The sequence below is a fragment of the Malus domestica genome, chromosome 07, assembly GCF_042453785.1.
Source record: "Malus domestica chromosome 07, GDT2T_hap1".
NCBI classification, from domain to species: domain Eukaryota; kingdom Viridiplantae; phylum Streptophyta; class Magnoliopsida; order Rosales; family Rosaceae; genus Malus; species Malus domestica.
The window spans coordinates 24,223,101-24,242,351 of record NC_091667.1 but is presented as its reverse complement, the minus strand read 5'-3'; the positions used below and the strand labels follow the sequence as shown (position 1 = coordinate 24,242,351).

Below are 19,251 nucleotides of genomic sequence, written 5' to 3'. Positions count from 1 at the left end.
TACATTTTTGTTTAACCGTCCGTTGTGTTTGGTATTTAATTGCTAGTCCTTACCTGAGCCGGATTCGCTTTCTAGATTATTGATCTCGTCGAGAGTCCCTATTGTACTAAGACTCGACTTGCGTTCTGATTTAACCGACTTAGGCTTGGCGCACCACGCTTTCCAGCATTTCAGCCGTTTTGTCATCGCCCTTGTTGCGGAATTGAGATATGGTTGTTGGTACCACGTCGTGTCCTCTCGCCTTGTGCACGCAATGCTCGATGGCAAGGTGCGCCATTAGGTCTGGAAGTGGTAGTTGCCAGTCCCAGAGGCCGTCGTGGGTCGCCAAAGCTCCATGAAACGAACCCATCTCCTCGAGGCGAGATGCCAGGAGAGTGAAGTGATGCCCTTCATCTTGCGCCACCTTCACGAAATCCATGAAGAACTCTCTCGGCATTGCCTCTTGCTTGCGGAACCTAGCAATTATGTCCTACAACATTCAATATTTAACACAAACAGACTCAAAACTACAGTATACATTCAAACTCACTGAACTACAAAAATTGAACAAAAGAACGTAGTCTAACTAACGTAACTGAAACACCAAATCAAAAAAGAGAGTGCCTGCTTTCAGCATTTGTTCTCCAATGCGGATGAACGATGCAAAATTATTCACACACTATTTTGTCGCGCTCATTCTGCATTGGGGGAGAATCAATTTCCTACATATGGAAATGTCATTGTGACGGTATCAGAATCCGCCATTTACTTATCAGAATCCCTAAAACCCATCGTTCAATGGATTCCTACAAGACTAAATTGCATTAAACAAACGAGTAGTAGTGAGTGAGTACCCAAGACAAGTCAATGGCCCAAGCTCCTGCACACTCATACACAAAACACCGAGACATTTCATCAAAACATTTGGCGCGCAAAAAAAACCACTACAATTGAAAAGTATACGGAAAATTGCTGAGCATGGTGAGGCGATCGCAAGGAGAGGTTCACGGACGGATCGTAGGCGCGAGTAGTAGTCCCTCTGAGCCACTGAGTCGCCTTCGACTCGCCGACTCGGGCCTTCTCGAACGGGTGCGCCGTGTTCAAAACCCGTACGGCCGCTTCCACTAAGCTCTCGTTTTCGCTCTTATTTTATTATTTGCCAAACAGGGCTTTAGCCTATACCGAATTTGTTGAATTTGAACGAAGTCCGAACCAAATAATTTGCCAATCAGGGCCTGCTTTTGGAGGTAATTTCATTTCTTTCACAATCGTCTGTGTGCGCCTGCTGCTTCGGCGACTCGAGCTTCGCAGGGACGATGAGTCTGCACGCGGGGACGAAGGCGGAGTCGACTCACCACCGACTCTACGAGTTCGCAAAAGCTGCACTCACCAGAATCTTCGTCCACCCTTACGCCACGGTCCGACTCCGCCCTAGAAATATCAATCTCTGCACACAAATTTCGCAGATATTCGTGTCTAATTGTTATTCTGTGATTTTTGGTGGTGCATTTTGAAGGTGTGCGAATTGTACTGCGGCGGAGGAGTCGACGCCGAGAAGTGGGACGATGCTCAAATCGGCCATTACATCGGAATCGGTACCGTTCATTTCCCGTTTCTTGCAACTTCGTATTGTTTCTGTGTATGTTTGTCTGTAATTTGTGAGTGTTAACAATGGCGGTGCTTGCTGTTGGAATTGGTAGATATTTCGTCGTCGGGAATAAGCCAGAGAAGAGAAGCGTGGGAGAGCCAGAGGAAGGCTTACACTGCTGACTTCTTTGAGCTTGACCCTTGCATGGTAACGCAGCCTAGCCTCTCTTTCTTTGTTTCTTGCTTTCTTCTTTCTCTTTGTTGGTTTCGCATTGTAAGTCGAAAATTCAGAATCAGGGTTATTTTGGGTTTATTTTAGCATGAATTCAGTGTTCTTCCTTCTTGTGATTCTTGGACTGTAGATTATTGGTCTTCAATTTTGCTGTCTGCCATTTTTAAGACTAGGAGAAATATGTTATGTCCAGAAATGGAATGTCTGTTGTAAGAGGAGTTTAGTTCGAATGAAAGGATAATGATTTTAGGAACTGGTAACATGAAGTACCATTTCTATAGTTTGAAAGGAATTGATCTCTTAAGCCATATGGTTGAGCAACTCATTCATCTTATAACTCATGTTGGCGGCAAATCTGATGGATTGAACTTTTATGAACTTTTGAGCAATGCCTTTGAGAGGTTTCTATGAAATGTAAAAGTGCAGATTTTTTGGTCGTTTGGAACCAAAGTTGTCACTGGCCATATATTAAGTGTGCAGATTGAAAATAGTGATTTCTCTCCTCTGCTTTTATACTTAAGATTTCGGAGATGGACTGTATTTCCATGAACTAACAATTGTCTTAGTTGTTAGTGTGCAATTTAGTCATAAGTTTCAGGCTTCAGCTGTATCTAATAATGGTTGCTGAGTGACATTTATCTAGGATTCATCTAATATGAAATTTTTAGCTGCTTTTAGTTGCTTGCTTTGGATAATTTTTGGTCTTTGACAGTGGATTACTTTGACAGGAAGATGTAGAGATGCATTTGAAAGATAAGGCAAACACGACTGATTTAGTTTGCTGCTTGCAGAATTTGCAGGTTTTTAATTTATTTTAAAGATTGGTATTTTCTTTCCATTTTAAGAGTCTCGTTTTTTTTTCCTTTTTGTTTTTTTGTTTTTAATTTAAGAATTGCATATTCCAAAATTAAAAGAATTTTTACTTACAGATGTGTTTCCAAACTGAGGAGAGAGCAAGGAAACTATTGCTTAATGTGTCATCCTTATTGAAACCGGGGGGTTATTTTTTCGGTATTACTCCTGACTCATCTACAATATGGTATGGAAGATGCTTGACAAAGATCTGTTGTTTAATTATATATTTTCTATATGTAGCATTGATTTGGTTAAATTGGTACATTTAGTGAACTTTTTTTTCATGGCACATCTTTGCCTTGGAGCAGGGAAATAGCGATTGCTAATTTGACATTATGGTCATACAGGGCAAAGTACCAGAAGAATGTTGAAGCATACCACAATAGAAGTGGTGGCATGAAACCGAACATTGTCCCCAATTGCATTAGATCAGAGAACTACACGATTACCTTTGAAGTTGAGGAAGAGAAGTGCGTATAAGCTTGAGATGTTAAGCACCTCTGAGGTTTTGTTTTCTTGGATGATTTTGGTAATTAGCATTCAATCTTTTTTCCTAAGTGAATGTACTTCCACTTTCAGGTTTCCTATATTTGGAAAGAAATACCAACTGAAATTTGCTAATGATATCTCTCCTGAAAGTTATCACTTGGTTCATTTCCCAAGCTTTATCAGGTTTAGCTTTGCTTCCAAAGTTTGGTCAGAATGCAGGCAGTTGCATTTTTTTGTCTGTTGCCTTAGATGTTGATTTTCAATTGATCTTGATAATGACCCTCTGTTGTATGTTAACAGGTTAGCCAGAGAAGCTGGTCTTGAGTATGTGGAGATTCAAAACTTAACTGAATTTTACGATGACAACAGGTTTGAATTCTTTTTCTCTTCAATTTTCCACAAGCATTCCAGTGTATATTTCTAACAAAACCTGCGAATAAAACTTTCAAACCATATTATTACTGTTATCATTTCACATAACTTTTTCTTTAACTTATTGTGGCTGAATTTTCCTTTTTCCTATATATTTCTGCTGTAAGAGCACAATTTGCAGGCATGATAATGAATTCCTGTTCAAACCTTGTGGATCCTCGAGGAAGACTTCTTCCTCGATCATATGATGTATTAGGTGATGCTTTTGTTTCTACTATGTCGTCTGTTACAACTTGCTCAGTTGCTCTTTATTTTCTTTCCATCACGATAATGAATTCGTGTTCAAACCTTAAAACAAAATTTTCTTTTTCAGGTTTATATACCACGTTTATATTCCAAAAGCCGGACCCTGATATTACTCCCCCGCTCATGACACCAGTGCTGCACGATGTAACTTACATTCAAGATGAGGTAAGTTTTTTAAAGTTTGCAAAGATTACATAGAAATTGGACCTATGAGTCATGACTAATCTACTAGTCACCGAATACTCAACTTTTTTTAGTCTTAACAGCCAATTTGTTTAGGGTAGATGATATAAGATTGATAGTTATGATGGAAGCCTTTTGATATTGCAGAGAGAGTGGCAAGTGCCAGTGACGACTATCTGGAGAGATGACGAAAAGACCGTACCAGTAGAGCCGCCTCCTGGGCTGGGAAAGATTAGTGAACAAAAAGGGATTTTGGGTCCAGGTCCTGCTGAGTTGCGTTTTTCCGAGGCACTTTGACCTGGTGATTGAAGGATGCAAGACGAACGTGCATGGAAGGACTGATTATTAACGTACAGGAACCCGCGTTTTTGGCGTAAAGACATTGTAAGAGTAACAGTAGTGTGTCCTGTTTAGACGATTTTTTTTTCTTTTCGTGTGGGGTTATCGTCCCCGGTGACTTTGATGATTTTATGGTTTGGAAATCTTGTATGATGCTGATGTTGTCGTCTCCTCTTTTGTGTTCCCTCAAAGAAAACCATCGCACATTCTTGTGTTATGTTTTGTTGAATTTAAAAATAAATAAATAAATAAATAGAAAAAATAAACAACAGTGGAGAATGCACGCACGCCCAGTGGGACTCGAACCCACAATCGCCTGATTAGAAGTCAGACGCCTTATCCATTAGGCCATGGGCGCTTCTTGTTGGCATTTTTCCTACATGATCATAAAATTAGTCCACTTGAAAGAAATTGACCTCTTTTCCTCGTTCAATCTAACAACTTATTATTTTTTATCAAACTACCAGAGAGAAGGGCCAAAGGGTCAAGGGTTCATTTCCAACAACATCAATATTGTCCTCAACTTATTAATTATCACCTGCACTGTTCGACATGTGGGGTTTTATCATAAACGGCTCCGGTGTTGGTTGGAGTGGTGTTAGGACATTTAAACTCTTCTGTTCTCCAAGAGACAACCGATGTTGATATTTCAAAACCCCGCTCACGTAAGACCCAATTAGTGGGTCACACGTGGGAGAATCACAAAGCGACAACCACGTGGAGTCAATGGGACTCACCCAATACGCAGGGTCAATGGGACTTACCCAACACACAAGGCCAAGGGACCTAACATCATTATGTGGGGCCAAGGGGACACACCCTCCACATGGTAGTATAAACCTGTTCCCTGGCTTTGATACCATGTCAAATTATCAGAAAGATGGGTCAAAGCCCATTTCCAACAACACGGATATTGTCCCCAAATTGTTAATTACCACATGCACAGTTCGACAACTTCCAACCGAACAGAACAACCCAGTTCAGAAGGAGTTCATCGAATAGTACAACCCAGTTCGATAGCTTCCAACTGAACAAAACAGTCCAGTTCAACAGGAATGTGCTGGATTGCCCAATATTTTTGTAGCACCCCTTTCTCTAATCCTTTAGTGTCTGTTCCATCTTCTCTAAATATCCAAGAGGTAAGTATTGTAAATGATAATACAACTAATCCTGATATTGGTGTGAGTACTTATAAATTGCCATCAAGACAAAATCGTGGTGTGCCACCTGACAGGTTTTCTCTGGAATGGAAGGTCAAGTATTTGATTGCTAATTGTGTATCATGTGAGCACTATTCACCAGAGTGGAGGGCATTGGTCGATTATATAGATTCAATCAAAACTCCAATTCAGGTAAAAGAAGCCCTACGAGACCGGATGAAGATATTTCAGCTTTGAAGAAAAATTAAACTTGGAGATAATGTAATTACCAAAAAGGGAAGAAACATGTTGGTTGTCATTGGGTGTTTACAATCAACTACAAGGATGATGGATTAGTGGACAAGTACAAAGTAAGGTTAGTGACTAAGGGTTACACTCAAAGTTATAAAAAAAAAAAAAAAAAAAAAAAAAAACCTTTTCTCTGGTACCAAAGATGAATATTGTACGTGTTTTTATTTCCTTAGCTACAAATATGGATTGGCCTCTTAGATAGTTGATGTGAAGAATGCATTCCTTCATGGGAGCTTGGAGGAGGAAGTGTATATTGTCTTTCAACTTGGTTATGGTGCAAGTGGTAATATAGAAGTGTGCAGATTGCATAAGTCTCTTTATGAACTTAGCAACCGCCACATTCTTCGTTTGACAGGTTTACTTAAGCAATGAAGAAATATGGGTATCCCTAGAGACATTCATATCACACTTTGTTTCCGAAGCATAGGCTTAGCAAATTGATTGCTTTAATTATTTATATGGATGATATGATTATTACTAGGGATGATTCAGAAGAAATCCAGAATCTTGCATCCGAATTTAAGATGAAAGATTTGGGAGACTTGGAAGTATTTTCTTGGAGTTGAGGTCGCCCATGCAACTAAAAGTATTTTCCTATCTCAGTGAAAATAAGTTGAAAGAGATTGGTATGTTAGGGTGTAAACCTGTGAACACTCTTATGGTAGAAAAGCATCACTTGGGTATTATCCAGATCATGTTCATGTTGATAGGGGTAGATATCAATTGACAATATGGAGAGCATGCCAACTCTTTACAAGCACATGCAAGGTCTTTTCTTCCATCAATGTGATATTCATTCTTAAAAAGTCACCTCACATGCGGCGAATTTTTAAGTCAAACACGTGGACAGCACAAATCAAGTGACTTGAAGCACATGTCGTCATTGGGCTTCACACGTGGGACACCTGCTTTGATACCATGAAGAAATTGAGGTTCCCTAATAAATTCAATTAACAATATGTTGGAGATCAATAATTTTGGTCTTTTATGTTTTAATTCAATCAATTTGCTCCTTCATGTTTGCTACGGGAGTATTTAGAAAACTTAAGGCTTTAATATTGAGACTCTTCAAGGTTCAAATCCTTATTCTGTCACTGTTTAGGTGATAAAAATCTTAATTATTAATTTTAAATTATTACTATACGATGTTAGTCTAATTTCCTTTGTTAACATTTTTTTATCCCACACTCCAAGAAATCGATTCTAAATGTGATAGAATACACAGATTCTGAATAAAATCTCTTATGTCAAAGAAAATAAAAGAAAAGTTGAAGTATTAATTCTTATGTGACACATTTGAATTCAAAATTCTTGCTAGCTACTATATTATTTCTATATATGATATACACTGAAATTTTGATTGTAAATCTAGTCATTGAGCATTGGACGAATAATTTAACAGTTAAAAATATTGATATACCTTAAAACATAATTGATGAATTAATTAGCCTAATTAATATTATTGAATTGAAAAATAATAATTTGACAAGATAAGCGCAGGGTGATGGTGTGGGTACATAGCTAGACAAAATAGTCGACCCGGCAATTTTTTACACGACATGAAAACGACACGAAAATAACGGATTTCAGGTCAACACAAAACTAATTAGGTCATTATCGGATGACCCGTTAATAACGGGTTCTTAACGGGTATACACGTGGGTAAACCGTTTCGACCCGTTAAGAAAAAAATTATTTTGATAATTTTAAAGTTAATTACTAAAAGATTTATTATAAAATACAATAGCCATATTAATATATACAATATATTCTATATTAAATATATAGTTTTGTATTATTATTCTATATAAGTTAAAAAAAAAGTTTTAGTCATTATTTATTTTTATTATGAGAGTTCCTTATTATCATTACTAGGATAATTTTTACTTAACATGTTGTTGTCCAAAATTAAAATAAACTAGTATATATTTGTATACGCAAGAACTAAGAAGACATACATACAAGTATGAAAAATGTGAAAGAATATATAAACACTTATGATTCATCATTATTCCTCCACGAGTAGATAATGATTACACTTACATTATCGTTTAGATTTTTAAAATCCTCCAAACCCTCATGAATAAGGTTTTTTATTTGAGGGCAAAATTAATAATAATTATTGTAGAAGTGTAAAAAATGTTACAAAAAAAAAATACAATCACACATAGTGACAAGCTTTACAACTTTCATGAAGGGGAAAACTTCGAAATCCAACACTATAATCCATAAACCATAAATTTATATATAACTGTCGATTGTCATTTACACTTTATTCTTATGACTAAATTTCATTTTTAAAATTTTCTTTTTTGAAAACATGATCATTTGACGAATGTAAGAGGATGAATAGTTCAGATCTTTGATATCACATTTCGATATTTACGGTTAACTGAAATATGAGTCGATGTCATATAGTTTGTAGAAACTTTATAAACATCAAGCAATATTTTCACTAACCATAAAACTCTGAATATAATATTAACGATCCAAACCGTTCATCGTCCTACATCCTCTAATAGATCATGTTTTCAAAAAAGAAAATTTGAAAAAAAAAAAACAAAATTTGATGAGAACAATGAAGCGTAAATGTAAACAACAATCAATGGTTAAATTTTGATCTATGATTTATATGATTATAGTGGCGAATTTCGAAGTTAAGCTCTCATGAAAGTTGTAAAGTTTGTCATTACGAGCATTTATATATTTTTTTCTTTATTTTTTACACTTCTACATTAATTAAAAAACTATTAAACACTTTACTTAAATAACAAGCTTAAGATAAATGAGAGTAAATATATACTATTGGATTCTATTTCACTTATATTATTAGAACTTTTTTGGACAAAAAAAAAATCCCTTCTCTATTCCATTATTTTCCAATTTTACCATTTGATCAATTTAGGTAAGCGAAAATATAAAATGCATTTTTATGTTTTAGATGTGACAATATGGTATGTATATATTTGTCACAGCCCGTCCCGGAATTTTAATTCCGAGGACATGAAAAGACGAAAATGCCCTTAAACGGGACTAAGGGGCGAAAATTTAACAATTTGGATTGAGTTGGACACGTGGGATCCCCACATCCCTCAAAACCTTCCCCAATTCCCGTACCTTGTCTCTCTATCTCTCTTCCCTCACGACTCTCTCTCACTCTCAGTTCTCTCTCTTCCTCTTCGACGCTCAACCTCACCCAAAACCACCTAAAACATAAACAAACGTCCAAGATAAGACCACATTTGGACTCCTGGAACTTCCACGATCACGTAGACACCAATTTCAGGTAAGTTTTGCTTCGAAAAACCCTAGTTCTAAAGTTGCCGTGAGATGACACTGTTCATGAGCTTTGAATTGGTTACGTTTTAGGCTAAAACAAGATCACAGCGAGTTTAGTAAGGTCCCAAGGAAGCTCGGAGTGCTTCGTTGGAAGTTTTTGGACGTAAGAACACGGAGATCGACAAGTTCAAAGTTTGGCCGGAGCTTTCGAGGCGTTTTCCGGCGAATCCCCGGCGAGTTAGGAGTCGAGGTAGGTATCAATCTCTTCGTCTCGTCAAGTACTACAACTTTCCTTTTTGTTTCACTCAATTTCGTTGAGTATTGAAGAAGTTATACTCATTTGAAAAATACCCAGTTTCCGGCGACCACCGAGGCTTTCGAGGCAGTTTCCGGCCAAACCACGGAGAACTAGGTGTTGTGCAAGGTACCATTCTCTTTGTATCTTCAAGGTCTACAACTTTCGTTTTTGAATCACTTGATTTCGTTGAGAAATGACAAAGTTATAGCAATTTGAAAAAAACTGCCCAGAAAACGGCCGCCGGAAAAACCAGTCCGGCGACCCAAGGAAGAAGAAGGTGCTACAGTAAAAATAAAAAAAAAAAAAAAAAAATTATTTTAAAAATATGTCGACGTCCGTGACGTCGAGTAGATCACTGTGGTATATTCATATACCTAAATTGAACACCGTATGAGAAAGTTATTGAGGATTGTTGGTTAGGTGTTCAAATAACGTTTTATAGTTTTCACATTAGGTGAAAATGTGAATTGATGATCCGACCGTTGGATGGTAATGAAATTTTAGGATGTTGTCCTAGAGGTATAATGTGGACCTCTGGAAGTTATGGATTTAAAATCTGAGTGGTAGATCTTCCGGATCGATCAACGTAGTGACGTATTTTATATAAGTTATGTATTCTATCGATATGAATTCTGAGGTTGGATTTGATTACTGTTCTAGGCGGCGATCGTCATGACGCCTTGGCGTATTGTGCTAGGGAGTTGTAGGGCGAACTCCAGGTGAGTGGGCAGTTTTGTTTTCCGTATATATATATACTTGACGTTTCCCAGAAATTGAATTGAAATGAAAATATGTTTAAAATGAAATGCATATGAGTTATGTGGAAAAACGGGAAGTGAAATACCATGCATAGAATTGATATGAAAAGTATATAGAAATGTGAGTTGAAATGTCATGCATGAATTAATATATGATGCATATGTATGAATTGGTGCGGTGGACGCACAGGTAAGAATTGATTTATGATGCATATGTATGAAATGGTGCGGTGGACGCACAGATGAGTATTTAATTACTGTTATGATGATGATGATATATATTGAGCTCAAATCCTGCACCATGGTTTAGTGCTTATAGTATTCACCGCATCGCACGCTCGCCTTGGATCCAAGTAGATGCTAGTCGTACAGTCCACGCGGAGTGGGTACGACAGACCAGTCGCGAGAGTGTTAGTGAGATTCCGACTGGTGGGTGACCTTAGATTATGTGCACAGATGATTTATGAGAAGCACTAGAGCGTAACTTGTGTGCAGAAGGCCGGACGGGTCACAGAGGTGACTCCGGTAGAGTGATAATGATAGATTTTGAGCTCTAGGTTCAACCGTACAGGGCTATTAGAGGGCCTACGGTTGATTACTTTCTTGCACCTGATATGATTATGTTGATGCATTCATACCTTATTACTGTTGAGATGATGTGGCATGGCATAATTAATATGAGAAATGTTGAGATGATGTGGCATGGCATAATTAATATGAGAAATGTTGAGATGATGTGGCATGGCATAACTGATATGAAAAATGTTGAAAAAGTGAAATGAAGTATTGAGAATATATATGTATATTTATATTTTACATTTCTGGGAAAGTATACAGGTTTTACGGAGAGGGGTTACAACGTTATGAGAAATGTTTAGATTTGGAAAAGAATTGTTTTACTGACCCACTCAATTTTGGTTTTGCGCCCCTCCAGGTTCAGGAATCACAAAGGTGTGGTGACTACGAGGAATTCGACGGTGTTCTGACAGATTGGACAAAATTAGAACTCACCTTCGGGTGTATTAACTTATAAATTGTATCTTAAAGCTTCCGTACTGTGCAAATGGTTACGTCACTCTCACGTGACGGCCAGCATGCCCTCCTTCGGGACGGGGTGTGTCAGTTGGTATCAGAGCATGGTTGCAATCTTGGACATCTTGAGAAGTTTCTAGTGAATTCTGTCAGAACTACACCGCCTCGTAGCAAACCACGTAGTTAGAGGAACTTAGTCTCCCTGATTTAGCGGGTTAGGGGAAACTATTCTTATGGTGATTCAGTATATTAGAAAAATGGACATTTTAAGACGGGTTATGAGTTGAATTTGAATCACCTTATGGAATGATCAACCTGAGGGAACGAAGTGACGGATTAACCAATTGGAAAAGATGTTTCGGAATATGCAAGTTAAAGGAAATTTCCTTCCGACTGGTGGGTCGAGACGACTACCTGGTTTTGGGTATGAAATTGTATCCTGGTGGAAACAGGAATGTTAATTGTTGTCACCAGAGAAATCAGCCGATTTAAAATTTTTTAAGGAAAAGTTTATCCCTCCGGCATTTATCGATGGTAGTAAGCAAGAGTTTGCAAATGTGAATCAAGGAAGTTGACGATAAAGTTAATGATTCGTCATATCAAGGATATAGAAAGATTCAGAGCTTCGAAAGAAGTGAAGCTAGAGTTAATTCTTCCAGCTGAGGTTTTAATGTCGCTGGTCAGAGTAAAAGTGATGGATATACTGGTAATCCCAGATATTTGAGACAAGGTGTCTCGAGTAAAGGAAATGTACCTTGTGCAGCAGGTACAAAATTAACAATTTGGGAAGTGTGAAATTAATGAATGTGTTTATGTGAACAGAGGGAACACAGAATTGTGAATCGTCCCTAGAATCAGTTGTACTCAATAATTTTCCATGATATCATAGTGTCGATTCAGCAGAGTTATGGATTTAGTAGTTTGGTCGGATTGACCGTGAGTACAGAGAGATTTGATGAGTTATATGTTCAGCTGTACAGACCATGAGAAGTGGATTCGATTGACACATGAGAAATTAGTGAGTTATAGGCTCGGCCGTACCGACCACGCGGAGTGGATCCGGCCGACGTATTATTGAGATAAGAGTTGAATCAGCCGTATTGGTCATTCTAGTTGACTTCGGCTGATATATTTCTTATTATGTATGTTATTACCTTGAGAGTAGTAAATAAATGTAGTTGAGATGAGTGTATGTATTTTGCATTGAGTGACAAAATAGTAATGTTATATCTTTGAGAGTGGTTGCCTACTTATCGAGACAACGATGATTTATTAGTATTGCGGGCTGCAGACCGTAATATTAATAACTCATTCGTGGATTCGTTAAGCAAGCAACCCGGTAGATTATTTTATGTTAGTATTGTACTTATTTAGAATGCTTAATAATAATAGAATATATATTGTATCAGTTAATTCTGTTCCATTAGATTGGTTGGTTATAATTGTGACAAGACGGAATGTTACGGGAAACCAGTACTTTCCATCGATCTGGATGACCAGAGATTACTTTTGTAAGTATGCAAAGTGGATTGAGTCAGGCCGTTATTTATGCTGTGAGAGCAAAGAGATTGTTTTCAAAAGGCTGTCAAAAATACTTAGTTCATGTGGTACTAAAGGATGTTGCTCGGAGAAGTGTGAAAAATGAGAAAGGGGTTAGACTTTTCTTGATGTCTTCCTTGAAAGTATACCTGGATTGCCTTCGGGCAGAGATATGAGGTTCACTATTGAATTGTTGTCAGGTATAAATCTATGTTAAAGATTGGTTCAGGATGAGTTAAGGGAATTGGAAATTCAGTTGAAAGAATTGGTTGATAAAAGTTTCATTCAACCTAGTACAACACTTTTGAGGAGCACCAGTTTGTTGGTGAGAAAGAAAATGGACTTAGAGATTGTTCATTGATTATAGACAATGAAGTCGGGTAACGATTAAGAACCGTTATCCATGGTGATGTACTGATGTTTATTTAACCAGCTCAGAAGTAATTGCGAAGATTCAAAGATTGAATTGAGATCTGGTTACTACCAATTGAATATTATAAGTGACGTTGATCATAAGATGGTTTCTGGACTTGTTATGGTCCTTAAGAAGTTTGGTGATGCTATGTGGATACTCATGCTGTTTTATGAGTTGATGGATGAAGTATTCCAATAATGCCTTGATAGATTGATATCATTTTCATTGAAGATATTCTGGCATATTCTGAGCCAGAGCAGAGCATGTAAACGTATTAAGTCGGTGAACCAAAGATTGAGAGAACGTTGGTTGTATGCTAAGTAGCAAATGCTAAAGTTAGACGAATCAGGTGGCATTCTGAGATTTGTTATATATTCTTAAGGTATTCAAGTGAATCCTTAAAAGATAGCAGAAATTGAGAATTTGGAACAACCACGAGTCGTAATTGAGATTTGGAATTTCTTAGCTTACCAAGCTATCTTGGATGGGTGTGAAAGATTTTTCAGTCATTGCTTTGTCATTGACGAGACTGTTGAGAAAAGAGGTTATGTATGAGTGGGAAGGAAATTGTGAGCAAAGGATTCAACAACTGAAGTATTTCCTCACTCATACACGTATTTTGGTATTCCCAAAGAATAGTGGTAATCATAAATTTTTAGTGATGTTTCTTGAATGGTATTGGAGGCATGTTGATGCAAATGTTAGGGTGATTGCATACGTTTCACGATAAAAGGAACCTCATGAGATGAATTACCCTACGGGTGACTTGGAAGTCATGATTACCATTCTTGCTGTGAAGTTATGAAGGCATTATATTTGATAAGAATGCAAGATTTTACAAATCAAAAGAGTCTTCAATATCCATTACTTGGAAGGATTTTGATAGGAGGCAGCGAATGTGAATTGTATTGCTTAATGAACATGATTGTACGATCAGGGTGATCGTAAAGTTTGTTCTAGCTCAAGCACTTGGTGAGAAGACTACAGTAAGATTAATGTCTGGCACGTTTGCCAAGAGTATCATCTTGTGGATTGAAAACCAATGGAAGAAAAATTAAAAAAAAGGGAAGATCGAGAAGAAGTTATACTTGTTAAATTTCAAGTTAAGTCTATTTGGTAAGGTCGTACTCGAGACTCAAATGCTTGACGAAGGAATTCAAGAATTAACCGAGGCAGAATTGGATGGTATGTTTATGCAAGAGAATGGGACGTATGTGCCAAATTATGTGGAATTAAAGAAAGCAATTTTGACGATGTACACTGTTAAGTTTTTGGGTATGTTGGTTACTTCTAAGTTTTGGATAACGTATAAGAAGCTTGGTTACCAAGTTACCTTATAGTACACCTTTGTGTTGGACAGAAGTTGTCAAAAGAGTTCTTACGGGCCCTGAGACTATGGATGAGTCTCCTCAAAATATTCAGGTGAGTAAGTTAACCTGAAAGTAGCCAGGAATGACAAAAGAGATTAACAGATGGATATGCCACTAATCGAGTGTATAACGTAGATGATTTTATATTTTTGGAAATTTCATCATGAAAAGAAATAGTAAGATTTGGAAAGTAGACAAGATAAGATTTAAACACATCAGACCGTTTTGATCATTAAAAGAATCGATGAAGCTGCATACAAGTTTGTGATGCCTTCAGAATTGGCTAAGGCACATAATGTATTTTGTGTTCGATGCGTTGTCACTAGGTGGCAGTTTTGTCACATGGGATTATGGTGTAACTATTGAGAATTAAATTGGATTCGACTTGATAAGGAACCAAGGACGACTTTGGATTGGAAAAAGAAGGTCCTGAGAATTAAGACAGAGTAAGTAGTAAAAGCTTTGTGAAGGAAATCATTCAGTAGAAAAGTATGTGGGAGAAAGAGAATCGGATGAGAAAGATTTACCCGAAGCTATTGTTGGAGTATGGTTGATTTAGTTGGTTGCTGGAATTTCGGGGACGAAATTCTATAAGGAGGGAAGATTGTCACAGCCCGTCCCGGAATTTTAATTCCGAGGACATGAAAAGACGAAAATGCCCTTAAACGGGACTAAGGGGCGAAAATTTAACAATTTGGATTGAGTTGGACACGTGGGATCCCCACATCCCTCAAAACCTTCCCCAATTCCCGTACCTTGTCTCTCTATCTCTCTTCCCTCACGACTCTCTCTCACTCTCAGTTCTCTCTCTTCCTCTCCGACGCTCAACCTCACCCAAAACCACCTAAAACATAAACAAACGTCCAAGATAAGACCACATTTGGACTCCTGGAACTTCCACGATCACGTAGACACCAATTTCAGGTAAGTTTTGCTTCGAAAAACCCTAGTTCTAAAGTTGCCGTGAGATGACACTGTTCATGAGCTTTGAATTGGTTACGTTTTAGGCTAAAACAAGATCACAGCGAGTTTAGTAAGGTCCCAAGGAAGCTCGGAGTGCTTCGTTGGAAGTTTTTGGACGTAAGAACACGGAGATCGACAAGTTCAAAGTTTGGCCGGAGCTTTCGAGGCGTTTTCCGGCGAATCCCCGGCGAGTTAGGAGTCGAGGTAGGTATCAATCTCTTCGTCTCGTCAAGTACTACAACTTTCCTTTTTGTTTCACTCAATTTCGTTGAGTATTGAAGAAGTTATACTTATTTGAAAAATACCCAGTTTCCGGCGACCACCGAGGCTTTCGAGGCAGTTTCCGGCCAAACCACGGAGAACTAGGTGTTGTACAAGGTACCATTCTCTTTGTATCTTCAAGGGCTACAACTTTCGTTTTTGAATCACTTGATTTCGTTGAGAAATGACAAAGTTATAGCAATTTGAAAAAACTGCCCAGAAAACGGCCGCCGGAAAAACCAGTCCGGCGACCCAAGGAAGAAGAAGGTGCTACAGTAAAAATAAAAAAATAAAAAATTATTTTAAAAATATGTCGACGTCCGTGACGTCGAGTAGATCACTGTGGTATATTCATATACCTAAATTGAACACCGTATGAGAAAGTTATTGAGGATTGTTGGTTAGGTGTTCAAATAACGTTTTATAGTTTTCACATTAGGTGAAAATGTGAATTGATGATCCGACCGTTGGATGGTAATGAAATTTTAGGATGTTGTCCTAGAGGTATAATGTGGACCTCTGGAAGTTATGGATTTAAAATCTGAGTGGTAGATCTTCCGGATCGATCAACGTAGTGACGTATTTTATATAAGTTATGTATTCTATCGATATGAATTCTGAGGTTGGATTTGATTACTGTTCTAGGCGGCGATCGTCATGACGCCTTGGCGTATTGTGCTAGGGAGTTGTAGGGCGAACTCCAGGTGAGTGGGCAGTTTTGTTTTCCGTATATATATATACTTGACGTTTCCCAGAAATTGAATTGAAATGAAAATATGTTTAAAATGAAATGCATATGAGTTATGTGGAAAAACGGGAAGTGAAATACCATGCATAGAATTGATATGAAAAGTATATAGAAATGTGAGTTGAAATGTCATGCATGAATTAATATATGATGCATATGTATGAATTGGTGCGGTGGACGCACAGGTAAGAATTGATTTATGATGCATATGTATGAAATGGTGCGGTGGACGCACAGATGAGTATTTAATTACTGTTATGATGATGATGATATATATTGAGCTCAAATCCTGCACCATGGTTTAGTGCTTATAGTATTCACCGCATCGCACGCTCGCCTTGGATCCAAGTAGATGCTAGTCGTACAGTCCACGCGGAGTGGGTACGACAGACCAGTCGCGAGAGTGTTAGTGAGATTCCGACTGGTGGGTGACCTTAGATTATGTGCACAGATGATTTATGAGAAGCACTAGAGCGTAACTTGTGTGCAGAAGGCCGGACGGGTCACAGAGGTGACTCCGGTAGAGTGATAATGATAGATTTTGAGCTCTAGGTTCAACCGTACAGGGCTATTAGAGGGCCTACGGTTGATTACTTTCTTGCACCTGATATGATTATGTTGATGCATTCATACCTTATTACTGTTGAGATGATGTGGCATGGCATAATTAATATGAGAAATGTTGAGATGATGTGGCATGGCATAATTAATATGAGAAATGTTGAGATGATGTGGCATGGCATAACTGATATGAAAAATGTTGAAAAAGTGAAATGAAGTATTGAGAATATATATGTATATTTATATTTTACATTTCTGGGAAAGTATACAGGTTTTACGGAGAGGGGTTACAACGTTATGAGAAATGTTTAGATTTGGAAAAGAATTGTTTTACTGACCCACTCAATTTTGGTTTTGCGCCCCTCCAGGTTCAGGAATCACAAAGGTGTGGTGACTACGAGGAATTCGACGGTGTTCTGACAGATTGGACAAAATTAGAACTCACCTTCGGGTGTATCAACTTATAAATTGTATCTTAAAGCTTCCGTACTGTGCAAATGGTTACGTCACTCTCACGTGACGGCCAGCATGCCCTCCTTCGGGACGGGGTGTGTCAATATTTATTTAGTATTATGTTTTTCATTTGATTATTTATTGGTTTAAAATATATTTTCTTTAATGGGTAACGGGTTGGGTCATATTACCTGTTAATATTATCGGGTCGGATCATGTTACCCGTTTATTTTAACGAGTGTTACACGACACGACCCGTTAAGATATCAGGTATGATACAAAAACGATACAAATATAAAAAAACATGACACGAATGTAAGGTCTACAGTATAGGTGTGCTTGTGTGTTGGTTGCATGCTGCTTTGCATGCTCAAAACGTGCCAAAAGCCGTGGCACCATCTCTACCAATTGTACTATATTCTGAACTTTTTAAATTTCTGGCTAAAAATATAAGGTAATTTAGCCAAAAATTGATAAAATTTTACTATTATGCCATATATCAATGACATATTTTTGTTTTTGATCTACTCGATGATATATTTTTATGATTCTTATTACAAATGGTCTTTGAAATTGACTCATCCCATCAAGATAGTTCTGAAATTAAAAAACTTATCAATGTGGTCCTTTCGTCACAATTATGTCAAAAATTATATTATGTGCTGATGTGATATATAAGAGGGTCCCACAAGTTTAATTAAATATTATGATGTGGAAAAAAAAAAAAAAAAAAAAAAAAAAGAGGAAAACGAAAGTTGGCTATCGTGAAGAGCAAAGCAAGAAGCCTCTGCAGCTGCCCATAACCCACCAAATCGAGTTGAGGGATTTTGTCTATAGAACTCGTCACTTGTTTCCAATTTTCACAACGATCCAGTTGGGACTTCAGTTTTAAAATCCTACCACAATCTTTGATGGAAAAATTCTTTAATTTCAAAGGAAGAATATAGCTATATTTTTTTTTATTGTGAAATTACTAAGAAAGAAAAGCAGAGCTCTAGTTTTTTTTCTGTTCTAATGGGTCCTTCCCCAACCCATTGCTCCAAACCCACTCTCACGGATCTCTCCTTGTTCCACTTTGATGCAAGCCCCCTACCCCAACCTTGATTACTTGTTTAATTTTGTCTGACGGTAGTGATCTTAATTTGGGTTTCGATTTCGATGAAAATAGATGAGAGAGAGATAAATGAGTCACATGAGCGGTGAGTTAGGTTGGGGTGCTCGGTTCAGATCTCTGACATTCATCCTTTTTTTATGTTTTTGCTTGCTCTGGAAGCGGACATGGTGGTGTAGGCTTGATGCGACGGGGTGGGATGGGGATTAGAAGAAGATGAATCTTCTTTGTTTTTTTATTAGTTTAGATTTATATAAAAATAATTAATAAATTATTATTTAAATACTTTTAATTCACATAATAATATTTAATTAGACTTGTGGGATCTGGTTATGTGCCACATCAGTACATAATATAATTTTTTACGGAATTGTGACAGAAGGATTACATTAATTTTGGACATCCATGTTCAGGGACTATATTGATTGATTTTCAATTTCAGAAAGCACTTGATAGATGAGTCAATTTTAAAGACCATTTGTAAAGACTATTATATAAATCAAAACTAATAAAATAACAAATAAAAACAAAGAAGATTCATCTTCTAAACCCCATCCCACCCCGTCGCATCAAGCCTGCACCACATGCCCGCTTCCAGAGAAAGCAAAAATAAAGAAGATTCATCTTCTCTCTCTCATCTATTTTCGCCGGAATCAAATCCCAAATAGCA

General features: G+C 37.5%; 2 protein-coding genes, 2 long non-coding RNA genes and 1 other non-coding gene across 5 annotated transcripts; 3 read left to right on the top strand and 2 right to left on the bottom strand.

Moving 5' to 3' along the window:
- Positions 1 to 22: 22 nt before the first annotated feature.
- Positions 23 to 1,031, bottom strand: LOC103439501 (uncharacterized). The gene is made up of 2 exons (XM_070824823.1): positions 834 to 1,031; positions 23 to 469 (listed from the first exon to the last, which is right to left on the bottom strand). The coding sequence occupies exons 1-2, from the start codon at positions 888 to 890 to the stop codon at positions 140 to 142; spliced, it is 387 nt and encodes a 128-aa protein (XP_070680924.1). The 5' UTR covers positions 891 to 1,031; the 3' UTR covers positions 23 to 139.
- LOC114819132 (mRNA cap guanine-N(7) methyltransferase 2-like) lies at positions 909 to 4,559 on the top strand. The gene is made up of 12 exons (XM_029105792.2): positions 909 to 1,088; positions 1,212 to 1,397; positions 1,496 to 1,574; positions 1,680 to 1,774; positions 2,527 to 2,598; positions 2,728 to 2,837; positions 3,001 to 3,123; positions 3,233 to 3,325; positions 3,443 to 3,511; positions 3,682 to 3,770; positions 3,888 to 3,985; positions 4,151 to 4,559. Exons 2-12 carry the CDS (start codon positions 1,296 to 1,298, stop codon positions 4,298 to 4,300), a joined length of 1,080 nt encoding a protein of 359 aa, XP_028961625.2. The 5' UTR covers positions 909 to 1,088; positions 1,212 to 1,295; the 3' UTR covers positions 4,301 to 4,559.
- Positions 4,560 to 4,627: 68 nt separating this feature from the next.
- TRNAR-UCU (transfer RNA arginine (anticodon UCU)) lies at positions 4,628 to 4,700 on the bottom strand. The gene has a single exon. It is a non-coding gene; the product is annotated as a tRNA-Arg (tRNA).
- Positions 4,701 to 8,869: 4,169 nt separating this feature from the next.
- LOC139197427 (uncharacterized) lies at positions 8,870 to 11,250 on the top strand. The gene is made up of 5 exons (XR_011582850.1): positions 8,870 to 9,079; positions 9,163 to 9,322; positions 9,428 to 9,496; positions 10,031 to 10,089; positions 11,063 to 11,250. It is a non-coding gene; the product is annotated as an uncharacterized lncRNA (long non-coding RNA).
- A 3,947-nt stretch (positions 11,251 to 15,197) lies between these two features.
- LOC139197426 (uncharacterized) lies at positions 15,198 to 17,607 on the top strand. The gene is made up of 5 exons (XR_011582849.1): positions 15,198 to 15,408; positions 15,492 to 15,651; positions 15,757 to 15,825; positions 16,354 to 16,412; positions 17,386 to 17,607. It is a non-coding gene; the product is annotated as an uncharacterized lncRNA (long non-coding RNA).
- The last annotated feature ends 1,644 nt before the right edge of the window (positions 17,608 to 19,251 follow it).

Coding starts and splice junctions, on each gene's coding strand:
- LOC103439501 (XM_070824823.1), bottom strand. CDS start 890: ATGTCTCGGTGTTTTGTGTATGAGTGTGCAGGAGCTTGGGCCATTGAC. Junction 470..833: donor GGGCCATTGACTTGTCTTGG/GTACTCACTCAC, acceptor TGAATGTTGTAG/GACATAATTGCTAGGTTCCG.
- LOC114819132 (XM_029105792.2), top strand. CDS start 1,296: ATGAGTCTGCACGCGGGGACGAAGGCGGAGTCGACTCACCACCGACTC. Junction 1,575..1,679: donor CGGCCATTACATCGGAATCG/GTACCGTTCATT, acceptor TGGAATTGGTAG/ATATTTCGTCGTCGGGAATA. Junction 1,775..2,526: donor TTGAGCTTGACCCTTGCATG/GTAACGCAGCCT, acceptor TTACTTTGACAG/GAAGATGTAGAGATGCATTT.